The sequence below is a fragment of the Rhinichthys klamathensis genome, unplaced genomic scaffold, assembly GCF_029890125.1.
Source record: "Rhinichthys klamathensis goyatoka isolate OS25496 unplaced genomic scaffold, OSU_Roscu_1.1 h1tg000758l_1, whole genome shotgun sequence".
Lineage (NCBI taxonomy): Eukaryota > Metazoa > Chordata > Actinopteri > Cypriniformes > Leuciscidae > Rhinichthys > Rhinichthys klamathensis.
Genome location: NW_026607163.1, coordinates 300,001 through 318,100, shown reverse-complemented (window position 1 = coordinate 318,100; position 18,100 = coordinate 300,001). Strand labels below are relative to the sequence as shown.

Genomic DNA, 18,100 nt, shown 5'->3' with positions numbered 1-18,100 from the left:
TTTGCTGGTTACACATGGAGAATCTGCTCTGCCATCTGGATTCCATTGCCGAGAGCAGGAACTGAGTATGTGCGGTTAAAGTGAGTCACGGCAGGCATTACAAAACACTCCCAGAGACCAGAGTGAGCGGCTTCAGACATACTGTTGAGTCAAACTACGGAAACCAAGTTATTATACGCTTGCATGAATGTTCCTCTCTTCAACTGTACGCGTGTGCATTGAGAAAAGAGTTAAACAGCCATTCCTGCAGCATTAATGCTAGTCACATAGTGTCTTCTGGTTAGCGAAGCATTAAAGAACCATCTCAGCTGTTAAATAACAGATAAGATTAAAATAATATCAGATTTGTCTAATTGTAAATAAACACAAAAAACAGAGATGAAAAATTAACATAAGAAATGTACTTTTGCTATGGTTAAATAAATGTTCAGTGATATCTTCCAAAGATTTCTGAATTTTGGCGCATTTTTTTCTCAATATAGTGTTGATATGGCAACTAACCTACTAATACACTAAGTTTCGTCATGCTATGCTAGCATGTGTGGAAGTAGCCTATTCAAAACGAGTGTGTTAAGTTACAACTAGCCCGGGTTAGTTGTAAACCCATAAACCTATAACATCCAGTCAAAGCATGTTCCCACAGACACGTGTGTGTGTGTGTGTGTGTGTGTGTGTGTGTGTGTGTGTGTGTGTGTGTGTGTGTGTGAACGCTAAGACTATCTTCATGTGTTTTCATGAACTATCTCAGCTCATTAAAGTGTTAGAGGCCAGAGTCTAACCGTAGGTGTGTGTGTGTGTGTGTGTGTGTTGGCCTCGATTGCATGAATAATTCAGCGTGTGTGTGTGTGTTTATCAGACTGAAGCCGTTGCACAACAGTCGATATACCTGTCGTGTTCTCTGGCCACAGTCGAGACCTGTCGTGTCCTGATACCTGTCGTGTCCTCTGTTCTCGGCCTGTTCTGCACAGCTCGACCGATGGATCCTCACAGGTGAACGCGAACGCTGAACTCAACGCTGATCATGGTGAGTTCCTCATTGTTTACACACTTGACTGCATGGTCAGAAAGGCTTAGATCGTGAACAGGTCTGTGCACGAGCAGGACAGGTGTGGGTGTGACGTGCATGTAGAAGCAGGTAAATACTTAGAGCAAACGTTTGCGCTTTCTCTTCCTCTTTACGCGAGACTCCAGCATCAGTGCGTTCCGATAGCGTTCATCTCTGACACTTTCAACTCTGTGAGTATTGGGCTTTCCTAGTATATAAGTTGTTTGAAAATAAATGGATTTGGCCTAAATATATTGATTATTGTGCTTAGAAATAACGTCTCATTGGAAATTGGAAGGTTTCCCATATGTTATTTGAATGACTCTCCAGGAGCGTTCTCTAGGTTTTGTTACCAATAACTAACCTTGGAAGAAAGTTGCTTGGAGTTTCTTAGTGACGAGAACCTAAAGTCATGTTTAAAACAGTTTACAAAATACTTTAAGGAGATAATTTGCTGCACACAGGGTTTTTACAAATAAAAATAAGCATGCATGATCATGAAAACAGCTTTCTTCATTTTAAATAGGCCTACGTTTATAATATAAAATGAAATGACTAGCATGACGGCAGCTGTGAGCATCACTGTGTTAAACTCACTTTGGGAGGCTGGAAAACTGAAGTGTTTAGTGACCGTTCTCTTGTTCATTGTGTTGGATTGGGTTCATCTGATCCTCTGAAACTCAATCCTCTCTCTCAGTCTCTCTCTCCTCGCGCGCGCGTCACTGAAGAGCTTCTGCGCGCGTCCTGCAGCAGATCACTAATAATTAACGATCCTCAAGCGTTATCTTATTGATCCGGACGTTCATTCCTGATCGCTTTTATCGATCATTCATTGAGGATTCATTGAGTCGCAGGGCTGGATCATTTCACGACTCTCGCTGGCGGGACGAAAGACGCGCTTCTCTGGGTGTTCCGCGCGCCAACGATCCGGACAGTGAGTTTTGCGAGATTAATGCAATTTGATGATGAATATGAAAACTTTCCCCGTTCCTTTATTATTATTAATATTTTTCTCCGTTTTTAATTTGTCCAAATCCTGTGTTAGCTAACAAAAGTATACGCTATTCTAACTGGTGACGTTGGCATTTAGTTATGTAAACGTTACTTCTGTAGCTGTTTTTAAATGTTTTAACAACGCATTTCTTGGTTCTGTGAACGTTGAGGGAACATTCCATTGCATCATTCTTCAAACATTATTGGAACGTTACTTTTGAATCTGAACGTTCTGAAACAAGTCGAAACATTTTTTTTTTAAACGTTATAGATACACATCCAACTGAAACGTTTTTGAAATAAAATGAATGATGTTTTTGTTCTAACGTTCTGAGAGCATTATTGAAGAGATAACTTTGAACGAACGTTCTATTAACGTCACTGGAAGAATGTTTGTTTATAACTGTGAGAGAACCTTGGCAGAACGTTCGCTGTTCGCTGGGGAACGTTTAAATGTTTTCTCAGACTGACTGTACTTCTATGGAGAGAGAGAAAACAATCTCTGGCACACTTTGTTTAGTTTATTAGACACTGTGTGGATACCATTAGTTGCAGAAAAATGTCATTTTAATCCATATTAAATCCAAAATAGCTGTTTCTGTATAACAATATGGGTCTCCTTCAAAAAGTGTCAAATTAATCTTTGATTGCAGTGATGGTTATTTAATAAACCTTCATAATGTCCTATTTTGACATTTGATTTAAGCATTAGGTGTTTAACAGATTGTGTCGTTCTGTCAAACTTGTCAATTATGTGTTCGGTTTTCAAATATTTTAAGAGATGTAAATTAAATATTGTGTAATACTTTATATATATATTATATTATTATAAATTTTACGTTTATATAATATTATTATAAATATATGTAAAACATAGTATGTCATATATTTTTGAACATCTAATTTTCGAGCATTAGGATATAATAGTGGGGTTTTCAATTACAATTTTCATTGCAAATTACATGATAAACATACTGAGTGAATTTTATTTGAAAAATGAATTGGAGAATATCTTAGTGTTTGGTTAATGCTTTAAATGTTGCCGTTTGAAAAAGCTCTTAGTTATTCTCTATATGAGTTTCAGTGTTTCTGAACTCCCTGAAACGCCTCCATTGTAGTCTTGAGTTTCTTCCAGGAACGAACACGTCACAATATTCCTAATTTAAATAATTAATATGCAGAATAAAGGGGCGGGGCCTGGTTGAGTTAGTTAGTAGTGTGTTGAAACTGAAATTAAGGTGCGGGACATTTCCCAATTACACTCGAAGCGCTCGATCCAGCCGACCAATCAGAGCACAGTGTGCTTTTCAGGAGGAGGGGCTTCATAGAGACAGGAAGTAAACAGAGCGTTACTGACAGACTGGGAAGAGAGGAGCCGCAACAATGGAGAATATGAGGAAAATAATCAACATTCAAGCAGGAAAAGCTGTTCTAGTAGAGCCTGAAAACAACATTAAGTGTGTTACAGATCAATCCCTCATGATTTTGCATGTGTTGTGTGTTTGTAGGCTGAGAGTCCACAGGAGCGCAGCCCAGGGGTGTTGAGTCGCATTGGGAGCTGGTTGGCGTGGGGTTGGAGCGGCCCGGCTCTGAGCGGAGATGATCCCGACTCCGAAACACAGCGAGAGGAGGCGTCTGACGAGGACAACAGAGGAACTGCTGGTGCACATGAGAGAAACAGTCCTGCAGTAGATGAACCCGCTCCAGCAGAGAAAAGCCCTTCCCCGAGCCGGAATGCCCAACATGCGAGAACCCAGGTGTGCCGAGAGCAAAGAAGAAGAAGTGAAAACGACAAGACCGTTGTAAAAAGAAGCAAACGTAGTCATTCGTTTGAGAGTAACAGAAGCAGATCAACTCCTGACTTCTCTGATCAAGATAACACAGAGCAAATGGGACGCAGGAGATCTGGAAGGAGGAGGCGGGGCTCTCATGGAGATGTGGGCGGGGCTCAAACTAAATCACCAACCAATCCTCAGCCTGATAGTCCTGTAGCAACCAGTTTGGCAACCAGCCCACAGTCGGCATGTGCTGACTCAGCTTTTGAGGCGGAAAACGACGTTCAGGAATGCTCCGGAGCAGAAGCGCCAAACTCAGGTAGTCGTGAGGATTTTGTCCGAGCAGAATGTGTGGAAACACACCTGAGCGAGGACAAGACTGATTCCCCGAGCTCACCGGTCACTGAAGCAGACATCATGGACGAGGAACCTGTGGTGAGAATGACCGAGAGCGCTGAATCCAAACGCAGGAGTATCAAAGTGTCTCACAGCGAGAAGATCTTTGCTAAAAAGCTGCTGGTTTCAAATGAAGATCCTCAAGGGACGTTTAAAAGCACCACGGATCCTAAATGGCCGAGATCTGATGAGAAAGCCAGGTAAAATTACCCGTTTAACCTGTTTGTTTTGCTCATGTGCTTACAGAAATAACTAACAAACACTATATACTTTTGAAAGCCCTTTTGTGTTTATTTGATCTGTGAACACTTTAACAGTTTATGGGTAACGCTTTACAATAAGGTGCATTAATTAACTAACATGAACTAACCATGAGCAATACATTTGTTACTTTATTTGTTCATCTTTTTTAATGTTAGTTATAATACAAATAAAGATGTTCATGTTAGTTCACAGTGCATTAACTAATGTTAGCAATATTTTAATAAAGTATTAGTAAATGTTGAAATTAACATTAAGAAAGATTAATAAATGCTGTATACGTGCAGTTCATTATTAGTTCATGCTAACTAATGTAGTTAACTAATGAAACGTATTGTAAAGTGTTACCAGTTTATGTTTAAAATGGAACTTTAACTAAACGTGGGAAAACTTTCTCAGAGATGATCAGGGTAAAACACCATGCGTCATGTTGTGAAATATGTGCTCATTATTATCAGGTTCTTGTAATTCCTGTTGGTTAATGTTCCTGACCTTTTACAAAGAGCTTTCTGCATTTAAAAGAGCCATTTTCATACCAATTAAGTGCTTGCATAGTTAAATGCCAGTTTTTCTAGATGGCAGCTTTGTGCTTTTCTACTCCTAAAAGAACAGTTCACCTAAAAATTAAAAATAAATTTAATTACTCACCCTCACGTCATTCCAAAACCTCTGATTCATTTATTTAGCTGAAAACAAGATCTATTTTGAAGTTCATTCAAGATTTTTTTTTAAACAATATCATAACAGCAGTCCACGTGACTCCTGCATATGACAGTCCTGGGTGAGGAACGGACCAACTTTTGGTACCATTTATTACTGATTTATTGTTATTTACTAATAATTTAGTCTCTCTCTCTCGGTTGCAGCTCGCAAATCTCATCCTCACACAAATCTACCGTAACCCTTGAATAGTTGAATAGTGCGCAAGAGTCATATGAAAGAGTCATATGAATGACTTTCATTATACATTTATTTATGCTTTTTTGAAGCAAACTCATTCACTTTCAAAGTAGGGAAAAGGGAAGTGAAATATGCTTTGAATGATCTAATAATCTTTGCAACTTTTGAAATAATGTCTTGCAGTACGTGTTTTTGTTAGTCACTTTCTATTAAAGCGAAAATCCAAATGTGCTGAAGAACGGGAAGTCATACAGTTTGTGGTTTGCTTCAAAGATATAAAGAACAAAGGATAGAGAACGCGGAAAGAAAGACACAATGAGTAAACAACTAATGAAGGGAGTGGATGCTAATATGAATAAAGTAAACATCATAAAATTCATCAAAAGCACATTAACCTTTTTTGCCCTTTTGACCTTTATTGTTTGTTATTTTACAGATGTCCAGAGGACAGAGTGGACGGCACTAATGTGAAGTCCAGTCATCAAAAGGGACGAATCGCAGACAAGATCAGTCTGTTTGAAAGAGGAGCGACCAAAGCTGTCAGTAGCTCCACAAACCTGCGTCATCTGGATATTTCTCCAGCTCGAAATGTGGCTATTCGACTCAAAGAAGATGCCGGAACGCGATCCAGTTCTGCACCTCCGAAACAAACGGTTAAAGAGAGAGCAATGAATTTCTCTGCAGGACAGAGGGGAGAAGAGAAGTTAACATTGTCGTCTGGAGTGTCTGGTCATGCATTGAGCGAAGGACTTTTAAAAACAGCTAATCGTACTGAAGCATCTTGTTCAGGAAGTTTTGAAAAATCTACAGCAAATACCAGCGGAGAACCCAAACCCATAGATCAAACGGACTCCAAATCCCACAATGCAACACAAAGCAAACCTGAGAGCACTAGTGACTCGAACATTGGGAATAAAGAGTTGGGTAAAGCGAGTTGTTCTGCACCGACAGTTTCATCTCCTATTGACGAGAGCCCGCCGGTGAAATCTCCAAACCGGACAGGCTCGCGATCTAAAAAAAGACGAAGCAAAGAACCGCTCAGCCCCACCAGCAAGAACAAGCAAGAAATGGGTCAAGGTAAACAGGAGGTCAAGGACAAGAAGAGCGACACAGCGTGTAATATAACCCCAAAACCTCTTATAGATGCGGGAGACGTTGTAAAGACCACAGACCAGTATGTGAAAAGCACTTCTGGTGATGAGCCTAAAATCCCTTCAAAGTTGGAGAAAGCAGGAGATATAATGCAAAGCATGAAGGCAACATCAAACACAGACTCAAAGACGTTACAAAAGTCTCCACATATGGACACAGAAGGTCTCAAAGAAATGAAAAGCATGGATAAGAAGGAGAGAGAGAGTAGGAATGACTTTGAAGCACAGATAGTGACTGCTTACAAGGTATCCGTCTCTCAAACTGAGAACAGCTCGAATGAAGTGAATATAGAGCGGACAGGCATTGACTCAAAAACTGAAGAGCAACAGAAAAACAGCAACAAAAAGCAGCCTGTTCAAGAGAGCTCAGAAGGAGAGGGGCGGAAGAACAGAGACCCGATTGTAAACACATTGTTTAGAGAGTCAGGGAAACTGGATCCATCTGTGACAAATGAAGAGAAACCACCATCCCCGGAGGACTCTAAAGACTTCTTGGTGCCAGCCAATAGCAGCAATGCATCTTCTAGGAAAGATGCCAAGCGGAACAGAGAGAGTGAGACAGATATGTTGGTCTTACCTGAGAAAGACAGCACTACGTGTGTGCAAAAAGCGAAAAATGACCCAAAATCAGACGAGGCACAAAGACCATCAAAGCCAAACCATAAGAGTAAAGAAAAAGACTGTTTGACTGAGGTAAACAATCAGAGTACAGAAGCAACCGAACAACTGAAAACAACTGAGACACACAAACACAGCAATGAAGTCAACACATCAAAGCCAACCGAGCAAAATATAGAAGGTGAAATTACAACGAAGACAACTAAACAAGGTAAATCAAAGGACAGCTTAGCCGTAAAGCCCAAAGAGATTAAACAAGAAGACACTACAATTATGGCAACCAGTCAGGGTAAAGAAATGCAGAACACAGAGAAAAACTCTTCTACTGAATTGAAGGATCAGACTAAAGAAAAGGATGCTTCTACAAGTAGGGCACTGGCAACACCGAACCCTGCACTGGTAAAAAAACTAAATGATGAAGCGGACACTATAATTTCACCTCATATTCCACCTATAGAGAGAGGCGGTCCCAAAAGAGACAGGCAACAAAGCCAATCAGAGAGCCGAAAAGCTTCCAGTAAAAGGGATTTACAACAACAACAACAACAACAAAAGACCAGCACTGAAGCTAAAGATGGAGACACAAACAAAACCAAGAGTAAAATCACTAGTACAGAAATTACATCCATAGTAAATGGCGACATAAACTCTGCAGAGACAGAAGATCAGTTGTCTGATAATACTTTTCCTGTAATACCAACCAATAATGAGAATCTATCTCTGCGCTCTGTGAAAAAGAAGCCCACTTCATCGTCATCCACAGCCAATGAAGCATCTATCGAGCAGTCTGGCCAGGCCGGTGAAAAGGTTATCTCTAAACCAGCATCAACAAATGAGACAGTCTCCAGTTTACCAGCCTCAAGTGATGACAAGAGCACATCTTTAGTTTTACCTAAGGAAGACTCAGCTAATGAAAAGACACCACAAGCCTCAACCAATGAGACAACCTCCACTTTGCCTGCCTTAACTAATGAAAAGACTATGCCTCCACCGGCATCAACCCTTGAGACAACCTCTGCTTCATTAGGCTCCAGTGATAAACCTCCACCAGCCTCAACTAATGATAGGAACACAACTCCATCAGAATTGGCTAGCACAACTAATGAAAATACCACATCTCCACAAGCCTCCACCAATAAGACAACATCCACTTTGCCAGCCTCAACTAATGAAAAGACTATGCCTCCACTAGCATCAACCCTTGAGACAACCTCTGCTTCATTAGGCTCCAGTGACGACATGATCAAACCTCCACCAGCCTCAACTAATGGAAAGAACAAAACTCCATCAGACTCAATCAATGAGATAACCACACCTTCAGCCTCAACTAATGAGATAATATCCAGTTTACCAGCCTCAACTGATGTAAAGACAACACCTCCATCAGACTCAATCAATGAGAAAACCACACCTCCAAGAGCCACACTTCCAACAGCCTCAACTGAGATAATATCCAGTTTACCAGCCTCAACTAATGAGATAATATCCAGTTTACCAGCCTCAACTGATGTAAAGGCAACACCTCCATCAGACTCAATCAATGAGAAAACCACACCTCCAAGAGCCACACTTCCAACAGCCTCAACTGAGATAATATCCAGTTTACCAGCCTCAACTAATGAGATAATATCCAGTTTACCAGCCTCAACTGATGTAAAGGCAACACCTCCATCAGACTCAATCAATGAGAAAACCACACCTCCAAGAGCCACACTTCCAACAGCCTCAACTGAGATAATATCCAGTTTACCAGCCTCAACTAATGAGATAATATCCAGTTTACCAGCCTCAACTGATGTAAAGGCAACACCTCCATCAGACTCAGCTAATAAAAGCACAACTAATGAAAATATCACATCTCCACAAGCCTCCACCAATAAGACATCCTCCACTTTGCCAGCCTCAACTAATAAAAATAACACAACTCCATCAGACTCAGTCAATGAGAAAACCACACCTCCAAGAGCCACACTTCCACCAGCCTCAACTAATGAGATAGTATCCAGTTTACCAGCCTCAACTAATGTAAAGATAACACCTCCATCAGACTCAGCTAAAAGAAAGACAAATGGTGAAAAGACCATGCATCCACTAGCATCAACCAATGAAAAGGCAAAGTCTCCACCAGCCCCAACTAACGAGACAATCTCCACATTGCTTGCCAAAACTATTGAAAACACCACGCCTCCAACAGCATCAGCTAAAGAAAAGACCACACCTCTACCAGAATCAACCTTCGAGATAACCTCCACATTTTTAGGCTCAACAAATGAAAAGACCACACCTTCTCCATCTTCAACCGTTAAATCGACCTCCACTTTATTAGGCTCAGGTGATTACAAGACCACACCTCCATTAGTCTTAACTAACGAAGCACCTAAAACTCCCCCAGATTCAACTAATAAAGAGACTACACCTCCGCCAGCCTCAACCAATGAGACAGCCTCCACTTTGCCAGCCTCAACCAATACAAATTCTTCAACTAAAGAAAAAGCTCCACCTCCAGCCACAACCGATTCACCAGTCTCCAATGATAAGACTACTAAAAATGAGAAGACATCACTACCACCAGCATCACCTTCGTTCCCGTTACTCTCTACCAATGGAGGGAATATAACTCCACTTCCTTCATCCAAAGAAAAGAAAACTCCTTCAGACTCAGCTAATGAAAATACCACATCACCACAAGCCTCAACCAATAAGACAACCTCCACTTTGCCTTCCTCAACTAATGAAAAGAATACGGCTTCACCATCATCATTCAAGGAAAAGACATTGCCTCCTGATGCCTCAACCAAAGAGAAAATCTCAGTCAGTGAGAAATCCCCATCTCCCTCCAGCAAATCGATAGATCCAGCCACAAGAAAAAAGGAATTTATCCCCAAACCCTTCCTCCTTCAAAAAATCCCTTCTGCACCTGGAAGCTCCTCCCTGAACAGGGACTCTCCATCTAGCTGGCTTGATCTGGATCTGCAACGTCCTATAAAAAAGAAGCAGTTGATTTCAGAACCAAAACCTAAGCTCGGCACATCTGTGAGGAAGACCAACCTGGATACATCGGGAGAAATCGACCCAGATGACTTTATTGTAAATGTGAAAAGGCTAGCAAAGCCGTTCAATCTTCCCCAACGCAAACACAACCATCATCGCCCAAAAGCCCCTCCGTTTGTCCTTCCAGCCATCAGAGAAGACCTTTTCGAGAAACCCTTTGATCCGGAGGAGTTCCAGTATGGTTTGAGGAGAAGGAGGGAATTCATTTTGGATCTAGCTCCCAGTTCAGTTTCCAAGAGCCAAGACACAGACGCCAAGAAGGAGGACTCCAAACCTAAGTCGACAAAACCTGAGCGTGAGAGCATCCTCACTAGGTCCCTGATCTTCCAGAGAAACAGGAAGGAGTCTGAAAAGGAAGAGGGAGAAAAAGAGGAGGGGTCAGATGAAAGTAAAACAGAACCAGTGAAAACAGAACCAGTGAAAACAAGGTCTCGTTTGGAGAGGTGCTCCATTGTTAGCCTTCTCCGCAGCCCTAGCAAAGGGAGACGCATGGAGTTTTTAAGCCCCACTGAGAGTCCTTCAGATGGGCTGTTATCACCCAGCGATGCTCTTGGGCCTACGCCAACTCCACAATCACAGCTGGCACCAACTGCAGAATCACCCGAACAGGTCATGATAGAGAAAGTCCTTGCAAAGAATGATGGCCGCTCTACCCCGTCTGGTTCTCAGGTTATTCTAAAACCCAGCAAAGATGTTGTGCCTGCCATGATTCCTGACCTCAAAACAACTTCAAGGGACCAAACAGTCACTGCAGTAATAGACACTAATGTACCTTCCAGTGATACCAAGACTGGTTCCCAGGTTGTTCTGAAACCTACTAACGAAGATGGACTTATGCAAGCACCTGACTTGAAAACAACTTCATTAGACCCCCAGGTCATAAAGTTAACAGACACTAATTCTCCTGCTCCACCTGGTTGTACCCAGTCTGGTTCGCAGGTTGTTCTAAAACACACCAAGAATGATGGACCTATCAAGACACCTGACCTTAAAACAGCTTTGAAAGATCCCACAGTTACTATGTTAACAGAATCGAATGCACCTCTTAGTGATACCCAGACTGGTTCCCAGGTTGTTCTAAAACCTACTAAGGAAGATGGACCTATGCAAACACCTGACTTGAAAACAACTTCATTAAACCCTCAGGTCACAATGATAACAGACACTAATTATCCTCCTAAACCTAGATTTACCCAGTCTGATGGACCTAGCATGACACCTGACCTCAAAACAACTTCAAGAGATCCCACAGTTACTATATTAACAGACTCTAATGCACTTTTACATCCCAGTGGTAAGCAGACTACTTCCCAGGTTGTTTTAAAACCTACTAAGGATGATGGACCTACCCTGACACCTGACCAAGTCACCATGTTAACAGACACTAAAACACCACCACTTCTCAGCACTATCCAGATTGGTTCTGATGTTGTTCTGCAACCTGATGGACCAACCCTGATGCCTGACCTGAAAACAACCACAGTAGACCCTATTGTCACTATAAAAACAGATGCTAGTGCTCCTCCACCCTTTCCTTCCTTTGAAGACATCAAGATGCCTAGTTTCCTAGACAAATTTCTTCCAAAGGAGCCTGAAACCACTCGATCATCAAATACGGTCAGCCATCCCTCATTTATTCATTCATCACAACACACATTTATATACCCAGCTAGTGTTTCTCATAGTGTAAAACATGTCACATATTTGAGTGTTTGTGTGTATTTGATTGGTTAGGTGGCTAGAGAAAGGGCTTCCATACCTGGTCTAGTGGATCTGAATACGGCTGTTGGCGTAGCTGACGGGAAAACCCAAGACGTTACGATTCCACCTCCACCTCAAGTTCCAGAAGCCCAAATCCCTCAAGCTAAACCTCAGAGAGAACTCCCAAATGTATGTGTCCATCACCAATGTCTATTTTCTTTGTAAACCCCCGAAGTGTATTTGTTTATAGCTGCAGAGAACTGCACGCCAGCGTGTTATTAATGCATGTCTGTATTTGTACATGACAACAGATTTGAAGGTTTAACATGTTCAAAGGGGTAAAATCTTTGGGACATCATTGCATCATATTTTTGACTGTCTTTCAAAACAATTACCTGCATTATTCTCCTAACCACAGAGGGCCATGGTGTTTTATTTTTCAGATTCCAGCTGCTCGTGGAATCCATCGGCGTCCTGCAAAGGTTTGCCAACATTTCAAAGTCATGACCTAACAGAGATTTTCAAATATCAGAAGCTGCTTGTCTTGTTATGTTTGCATAACAAGAGCCAAGTTTTTGGGAATTTTATTAATGCTTTAAATATGTACATCAACTGAAACTTGTTGTACCAGTCGGGCAATAATTCAAAACGCCCCCATACAGAGAGTTAGATCCATAAACTGCTGGGATAATTAAATGTATCTTGTTTCCGTCAGATTGTGATATTTGAGCACCATCAGTTCAACGGTCAGTCCTTTGAGTTCTTCAGGGAACAACCTGATGCTACACAAATGCAACTGTCCGGTGTCATATCTGTGAAAGTGGTCAGAGGATGGTAAGCAGCAAATACGGATGGAGATCAAGTACTCGATGATGTGCCTTTCAGTAGTTTAGATTTAATTGTGCACTTTGGCCTATTGCAGTTGGATTCTGTATGAGAAACCAGGGTTTGAGGGACGATGCATCGCTCTGGAAGAGGAAATCGTTAACGAACTGCCCAATCAATGGGCGGAAGAGGGCGAAGAAACACCTGCCCCTATGGTCATTGGCTCAATTCGTCTGGCAATCAGAGTAGGTAACCTCAAGAGTATCTTCTTTAAAAACATTCTGAAGTGCTAAAAGTAACTGGATTGTGTGCTGTGTTTTCTGTATGTGTGTGTGTGTAGGACTACACTCCTCCCCGGATCGAGCTGTTCACCGAGCCCACTGGCATGGGCAGAAGCTTTGAGTATGTGGATATCACCGAGGAAGTGGGCAGTTTCAGCCTTCCCCAGAACACCGGCTCTATCAAAGTCCACAGCGGTCTGTAAGTGCACAAACACGCCCTGCTCAGACCTTGAACGTTTACTGGGGTGTGTGTGGTCAAGTTGAAGCTCTTGACATGCACATCTTTACTATCTTCTTAGACAGAATGTGTGTTATGATTCACTTTCTGTTTGTGAAAGCTTGTTTGTGATGCTTTGTAAAGGAAAAAGAATACCTCAGAAATCAACCTAATAGCAGCATGCTAAAAATAACCCAGAATACCTTTCCATGATTTGCCTGACACCACTCTGATTTTCTTTAGAAAATGTAAGTATGTGTGTGTTGAAAGAGTGGCAGTGTTGTGGAAGGTCGCTTTGAAAACATAATCATGAAATTCCTGGTGATTCATAAGTGTGTTATGCTTTATGAGGGTGTTTGACTCAGAGGCATTAGTCACACAGCACCATATAAACAATATCAGAAGCCACTAATCCACCATTCAGACTGTAGGGAAAACGTTTATTCTGTTGGTTTCAGTAAGAAAAGGGGAATAATAACTAAAATTTGTGAAAACTTGTGGATGCTGGCTTGACAAAGCCTTGTATAAAAGTTTAAAATAGCTTAAAAACACATTGTCAGCAAGAATTAGCATGTTGCTAGCATTATTTAACACGTTGATATCATGAGTTTAACATTATTTAGCATGTTGCTAGCATGAATGTGCTAACATGCTTTCTCGTGTGCTAGCATGATTTAACACATTGCTAGCATGTTTTAACATGTTGTGCTAGGATAGTGGTCATGCTTTGCTAGTGATAGATAGCTTAAATACTCAAAAGTCATACTGTGCAAAAGTCTTGACCCCCTCAATGAAAGTCTATGGGACTTTTCCTAATTTATTCGCCGTTTAACGAGAATCGTAAATCTGAAGGCCATCAAGTTTGGTGGTTGTAGCTTGAAAACTACTTTGTCAAGCCAACTCAATATTAAAATGAGAGATGGTGTAAATACAGATATATTGATTAATCAAGAACTCGCTGAGGACGGTGAGAATTAGGAAGAAACAATAGAAAAACGGACTAGTCAGGAAAAAGTTATATGGGTGGAATATGAGCAGGAATAGAAAGAGAAAATAAAAGATTGTTTCTAACCAGCACTTCAAAAATGATTTACAGCAGCAACATTTGTCCAGATAAGCCACCATAGCCAGCGGTGCTCTGCGATTGGCCGGTTGATGATTGACAGGTGTGGCTTCTCGTCTACAGGTGGATGGTTTACAGTGATCCAGGTTTCCAGGGACTGCTGGCAGTGATGGAGGCCGGAGAATATCCGTACCCCGAGGACTGGGGTTTCCCGTCGCCGATTGTGGGCTCTTTGAGGCCCTTGCGCATGGTACGCCTTCACACACTCGCGTTACACACACATCTTCATGCTGTTTCTCCGCTCACATCTACTCTTTTCACAGGGCCTTCCGAAAGTAGAGAACCCGACTGCAGTGAAGGTGTGTTAAAGTTTTGGGTTTCAGTCCTTTCAGTTTTGGTTTTCAATCCGATCAAGTGTTCACATGTTCTCTCGATCGGATTAGAACCGATCCGATCGAAATTTCATTGGGATCGAGCTTCAGCCCGACTGAGCCGTCAATCCCATTACTAACGGATTATTTTGGTTGCATGTACAACACGTAGAAAACTTGAGGTATTTTGATCTCTCGTCTCCTTCAGGCGGTGTTGTATGAGGAAGCCGGTCTGGAGGGCCGTTGTGTTGAGGTGCAGGGAGACGTGTTTTCCTTCTCCGACCCGGACGATCACGGATTGAACTGTGTGGAATCACTGAAGATCCTCGGAGGCCTGTGAGTTTTCATACACTCTCCAGTACAAATATGGGGCTCTTCGCGTGTGCGGTCTAGCTAGACCGGAAACAAAACAACAGGCACGCCGCACACACTCGTTTGGGCTTGCGAGCCGGCCAAATAGTAGGTTAACCTTACGTTTTTGAGTGGATGACGAGCGCGAGACGCCGAAATGGATGCCAATAAGATTCTGATTTGAAAGTTTACTTTTAAAAAGTTGCCAAATGGTTCCATTGACGAGACCAAAGTGATCTGTGTGTTTTGTCGTTGTGAACTGAGCTATCATCATCGCAGCACGTCCAGTCTGAAACACCACTTGATGATGGCCAAGCACACACACACACACACACACACAGCTGATGCGAATTCTCCGCCCCCTCGTCAATATCAGGACCTCGTCAGTATTTCTTTCACCCTTTTATTGATGGACAGTGTTACATTGTGTGAGAGATTATTTGCTCCAAGTGAGAATGTTAGTGTGAAATTGAACACAGTATATGTCAATGTTGTTTTCAATAAAAAACATTTGCACAAAGCAAGCCGATCCACTTTTCCATGTTGATAAGAGCATTAAAATGAGAAAAAATAATGGGACAAAAAGAAATCAAGAGACATTTAGAATAGATAAAAATGTGCGATTAATCGCGAGTTAACTATGACATTAATGTGATTAATCGTGATTAAATATTTTAATCGTTTGACAGCACTAGTTTTATTTAATACTTTGTATTTTTAGGGGATTTTTGTATACTAAATTATATTTCCACTGTATTTATGATCCATTTACTCACTTTTTGAGCATAGACCTGAAAATTAAATTAAATTTCCAAGTTAAACTGTGGTTAATCTTGAACGCTTTAGAGCGACAGACTGAAGTTTGATCTCTCCTCAAACACGACAATCGGCAGATTATTGCTGAAGTGAGATAGTTTTAAAAAGTGAATTTAAAATGACCAGAATTTGTCGTTTATTGTTATGAAAAATGCACAAAAATACTATTTTCAATTTTTATATGAAATATATATTTTCAAACCCGCGTTTTCCTGTAAAGCTGAGTGGATGCGAGGCTAGAGTGTCCAGCGGGGTCTCCGCGTGTGAGGCTGATCTCTCAGTGAATGATCTTCCAGTGAGATGTTGTTCGGCTGCAGTTCCAAACGCTTCCACTAGAGGAAACTCTCTCTTCATTTCCAGTGCGCCATTTCTGGCCGCGAGGAGCTCAAGTGTGAATATTGTTACTGGACCATTAAACTGTTCACATCATGGCCATGATTTATGTGTGTATTCACACAGCAAGTGACAAAACCTGTACCGAGTTTCGGACCATTCCGATGAAGTAGAAAATTCAACAACAAAAAAAAACGTAAAATTTTTCGGACCGAAAAGCACCACAGGGTTACATATTTGATGACTGCTTTACTCCTGACTCGTCTCAGGTGGGTTGGATACGAGCACGAGGGTTTCGACGGGCACCAGTTCATCCTGGAGGAAGGAGAGTATTTAGACTGGAGAGACTGGGGCGGGACGGGGCAGAAGCTGCTCTCGCTGAGGCCCGTCTTCATGGTGAGTCTCTTCACTAGAGGAAGCTTCATTATCATTAACCAATTCACTTCTATGTAACTAATTTGCATAATCCCCGCCTCTGGTCCTGATTGGCTGAGCAGCGTCTCTTAGCTCCGCCCTCAAACACTGTAGTGTATCTGAGACTGGGAGAGTTCGGCTCGTGTCGAGGAGACGCTGTTTTCTGAGATTGATACGGTGAAACCCACGCCATCGTTACTGTTCGTATCACTGTGATCAAGAGCTGAGAGTCAGATATGATAATGAGCGTTTGCTTTCTGACCAATCACAGCAGAGCAGCTCTCAGAGAGGCGGGGCTTAGAGAGGCTGAATCTCCGAACGAACCGTTTCAGACACTGAGAGAAAATAAGGGTGATGTTATTAGAAAATTAAAGTGTTTTTTGACCTTGGACACATTCTTAAATCAAGATACATTTACTGGAGAAGCAAAATGACTTTAGATATTAAGAATAAAATTAAATTAAGCAATTTTATGCTCAAAACAAGAACACATATCTCAGAAAAAAAACTATATAAAGCAAAAACTCACTTCATTTTGATGCATTTTTCAGTAAACAAGACTTAATATCTTCAGTCATTTTGCTTCTCCAGTAAATGTATCTTGATTTAAGAATGTTTGGATATTCGTGCTGGATAACTAGACAGTGTTTAATTTTTAGCAGTGTTATTCTATAATGTAGGTTTTGTTATGCGTTACGCAATCTCCGCCGCATACCTGCAGTGTTTATGCTCTGGACGCACAATGCCAGGAAACACCAGCCTTCACCTTTCTAATGCGAGACAATCCTCCAGTGGGAACAGAAGACCGTAAAATGCTTTGAATTGGCTTGTTTTGCAGGATTTCTCTTCCCCTCATGTGAAGATGTTTAGTGAGCCGGACTTTTCAGAGCTAGGCGTCAGTATCGACCTCCTGGAGCCGCTGGAAGACGCGTCGGACACACACTACGGCCCACACACACGCTCCATCGAGGTCCTGGCAGGAGTGTGAGTCTCTCTTACAGTTTATTCAGCCAATAGAGATGCTAAAAACATCAAAACAGAAGTGTGTATGTCCGGTCTGTAAAGGTCATTGCACTCTGAGTCAAAGCCTTTTGAGAGAATATTTCTATCTAAAAATAAATGAATGCATAAATAAAAATCAAAATAAATGGAAAAATAAATAAAGAAATAATTAATTGAATTAAAAAGAATAAAAATATGTTAAAAAATAAAAGCAAAAAATAATAAATTAGGGGGACAAATAATACAAAAATAAATTTGATTAAAAGAATTAATCATATTAATTTTATCATGTCGTTTACTACTTTAATTATTTTCCTATTATCACATATATTTATCTATTTATCTATTTTATTTAATTATTCAGTTATTTATTAATGTTATTAATTTTTCACACACTTCATATATAGAACATTTTATGGGTTCCATCACTTTATGGACTTATTTAATTCTTCATTTTTCATTTTATTTACATTTTATGAATTAAACAGCTCGTAAACATGCTTTAAAATTGAGTAAAGTATAGAGTTTCATATAGA

At 41.1% G+C, this 18,100-nt stretch overlaps 1 protein-coding gene across 1 annotated transcript in view; it reads left to right on the top strand.

Moving 5' to 3' along the window:
• Positions 1–946: 946 nt before the first annotated feature.
• Positions 947–18,100, top strand: part of crybg1b (crystallin beta-gamma domain containing 1b) — a 29,799-nt gene continuing 12,645 nt past the window's right edge. Inside the window, exons 1-14 of the mRNA XM_056242819.1 lie at positions 947–1,024; positions 3,547–4,409; positions 5,807–11,666; positions 11,700–11,807; positions 11,925–12,080; positions 12,335–12,373; positions 12,607–12,725; positions 12,814–12,961; positions 13,057–13,196; positions 14,401–14,527; positions 14,601–14,636; positions 14,857–14,984; positions 16,418–16,544; positions 17,401–17,546. Coding sequence (XP_056098794.1) covers positions 1,022–1,024; positions 3,547–4,409; positions 5,807–11,666; positions 11,700–11,807; positions 11,925–12,080; positions 12,335–12,373; positions 12,607–12,725; positions 12,814–12,961; positions 13,057–13,196; positions 14,401–14,527; positions 14,601–14,636; positions 14,857–14,984; positions 16,418–16,544; positions 17,401–17,546 — 8,000 coding nt within the window. The 5' untranslated portion in view covers positions 947–1,021. The remainder of the gene's footprint in view (positions 1,025–3,546; positions 4,410–5,806; positions 11,667–11,699; positions 11,808–11,924; positions 12,081–12,334; positions 12,374–12,606; positions 12,726–12,813; positions 12,962–13,056; positions 13,197–14,400; positions 14,528–14,600; positions 14,637–14,856; positions 14,985–16,417; positions 16,545–17,400; positions 17,547–18,100) is intronic.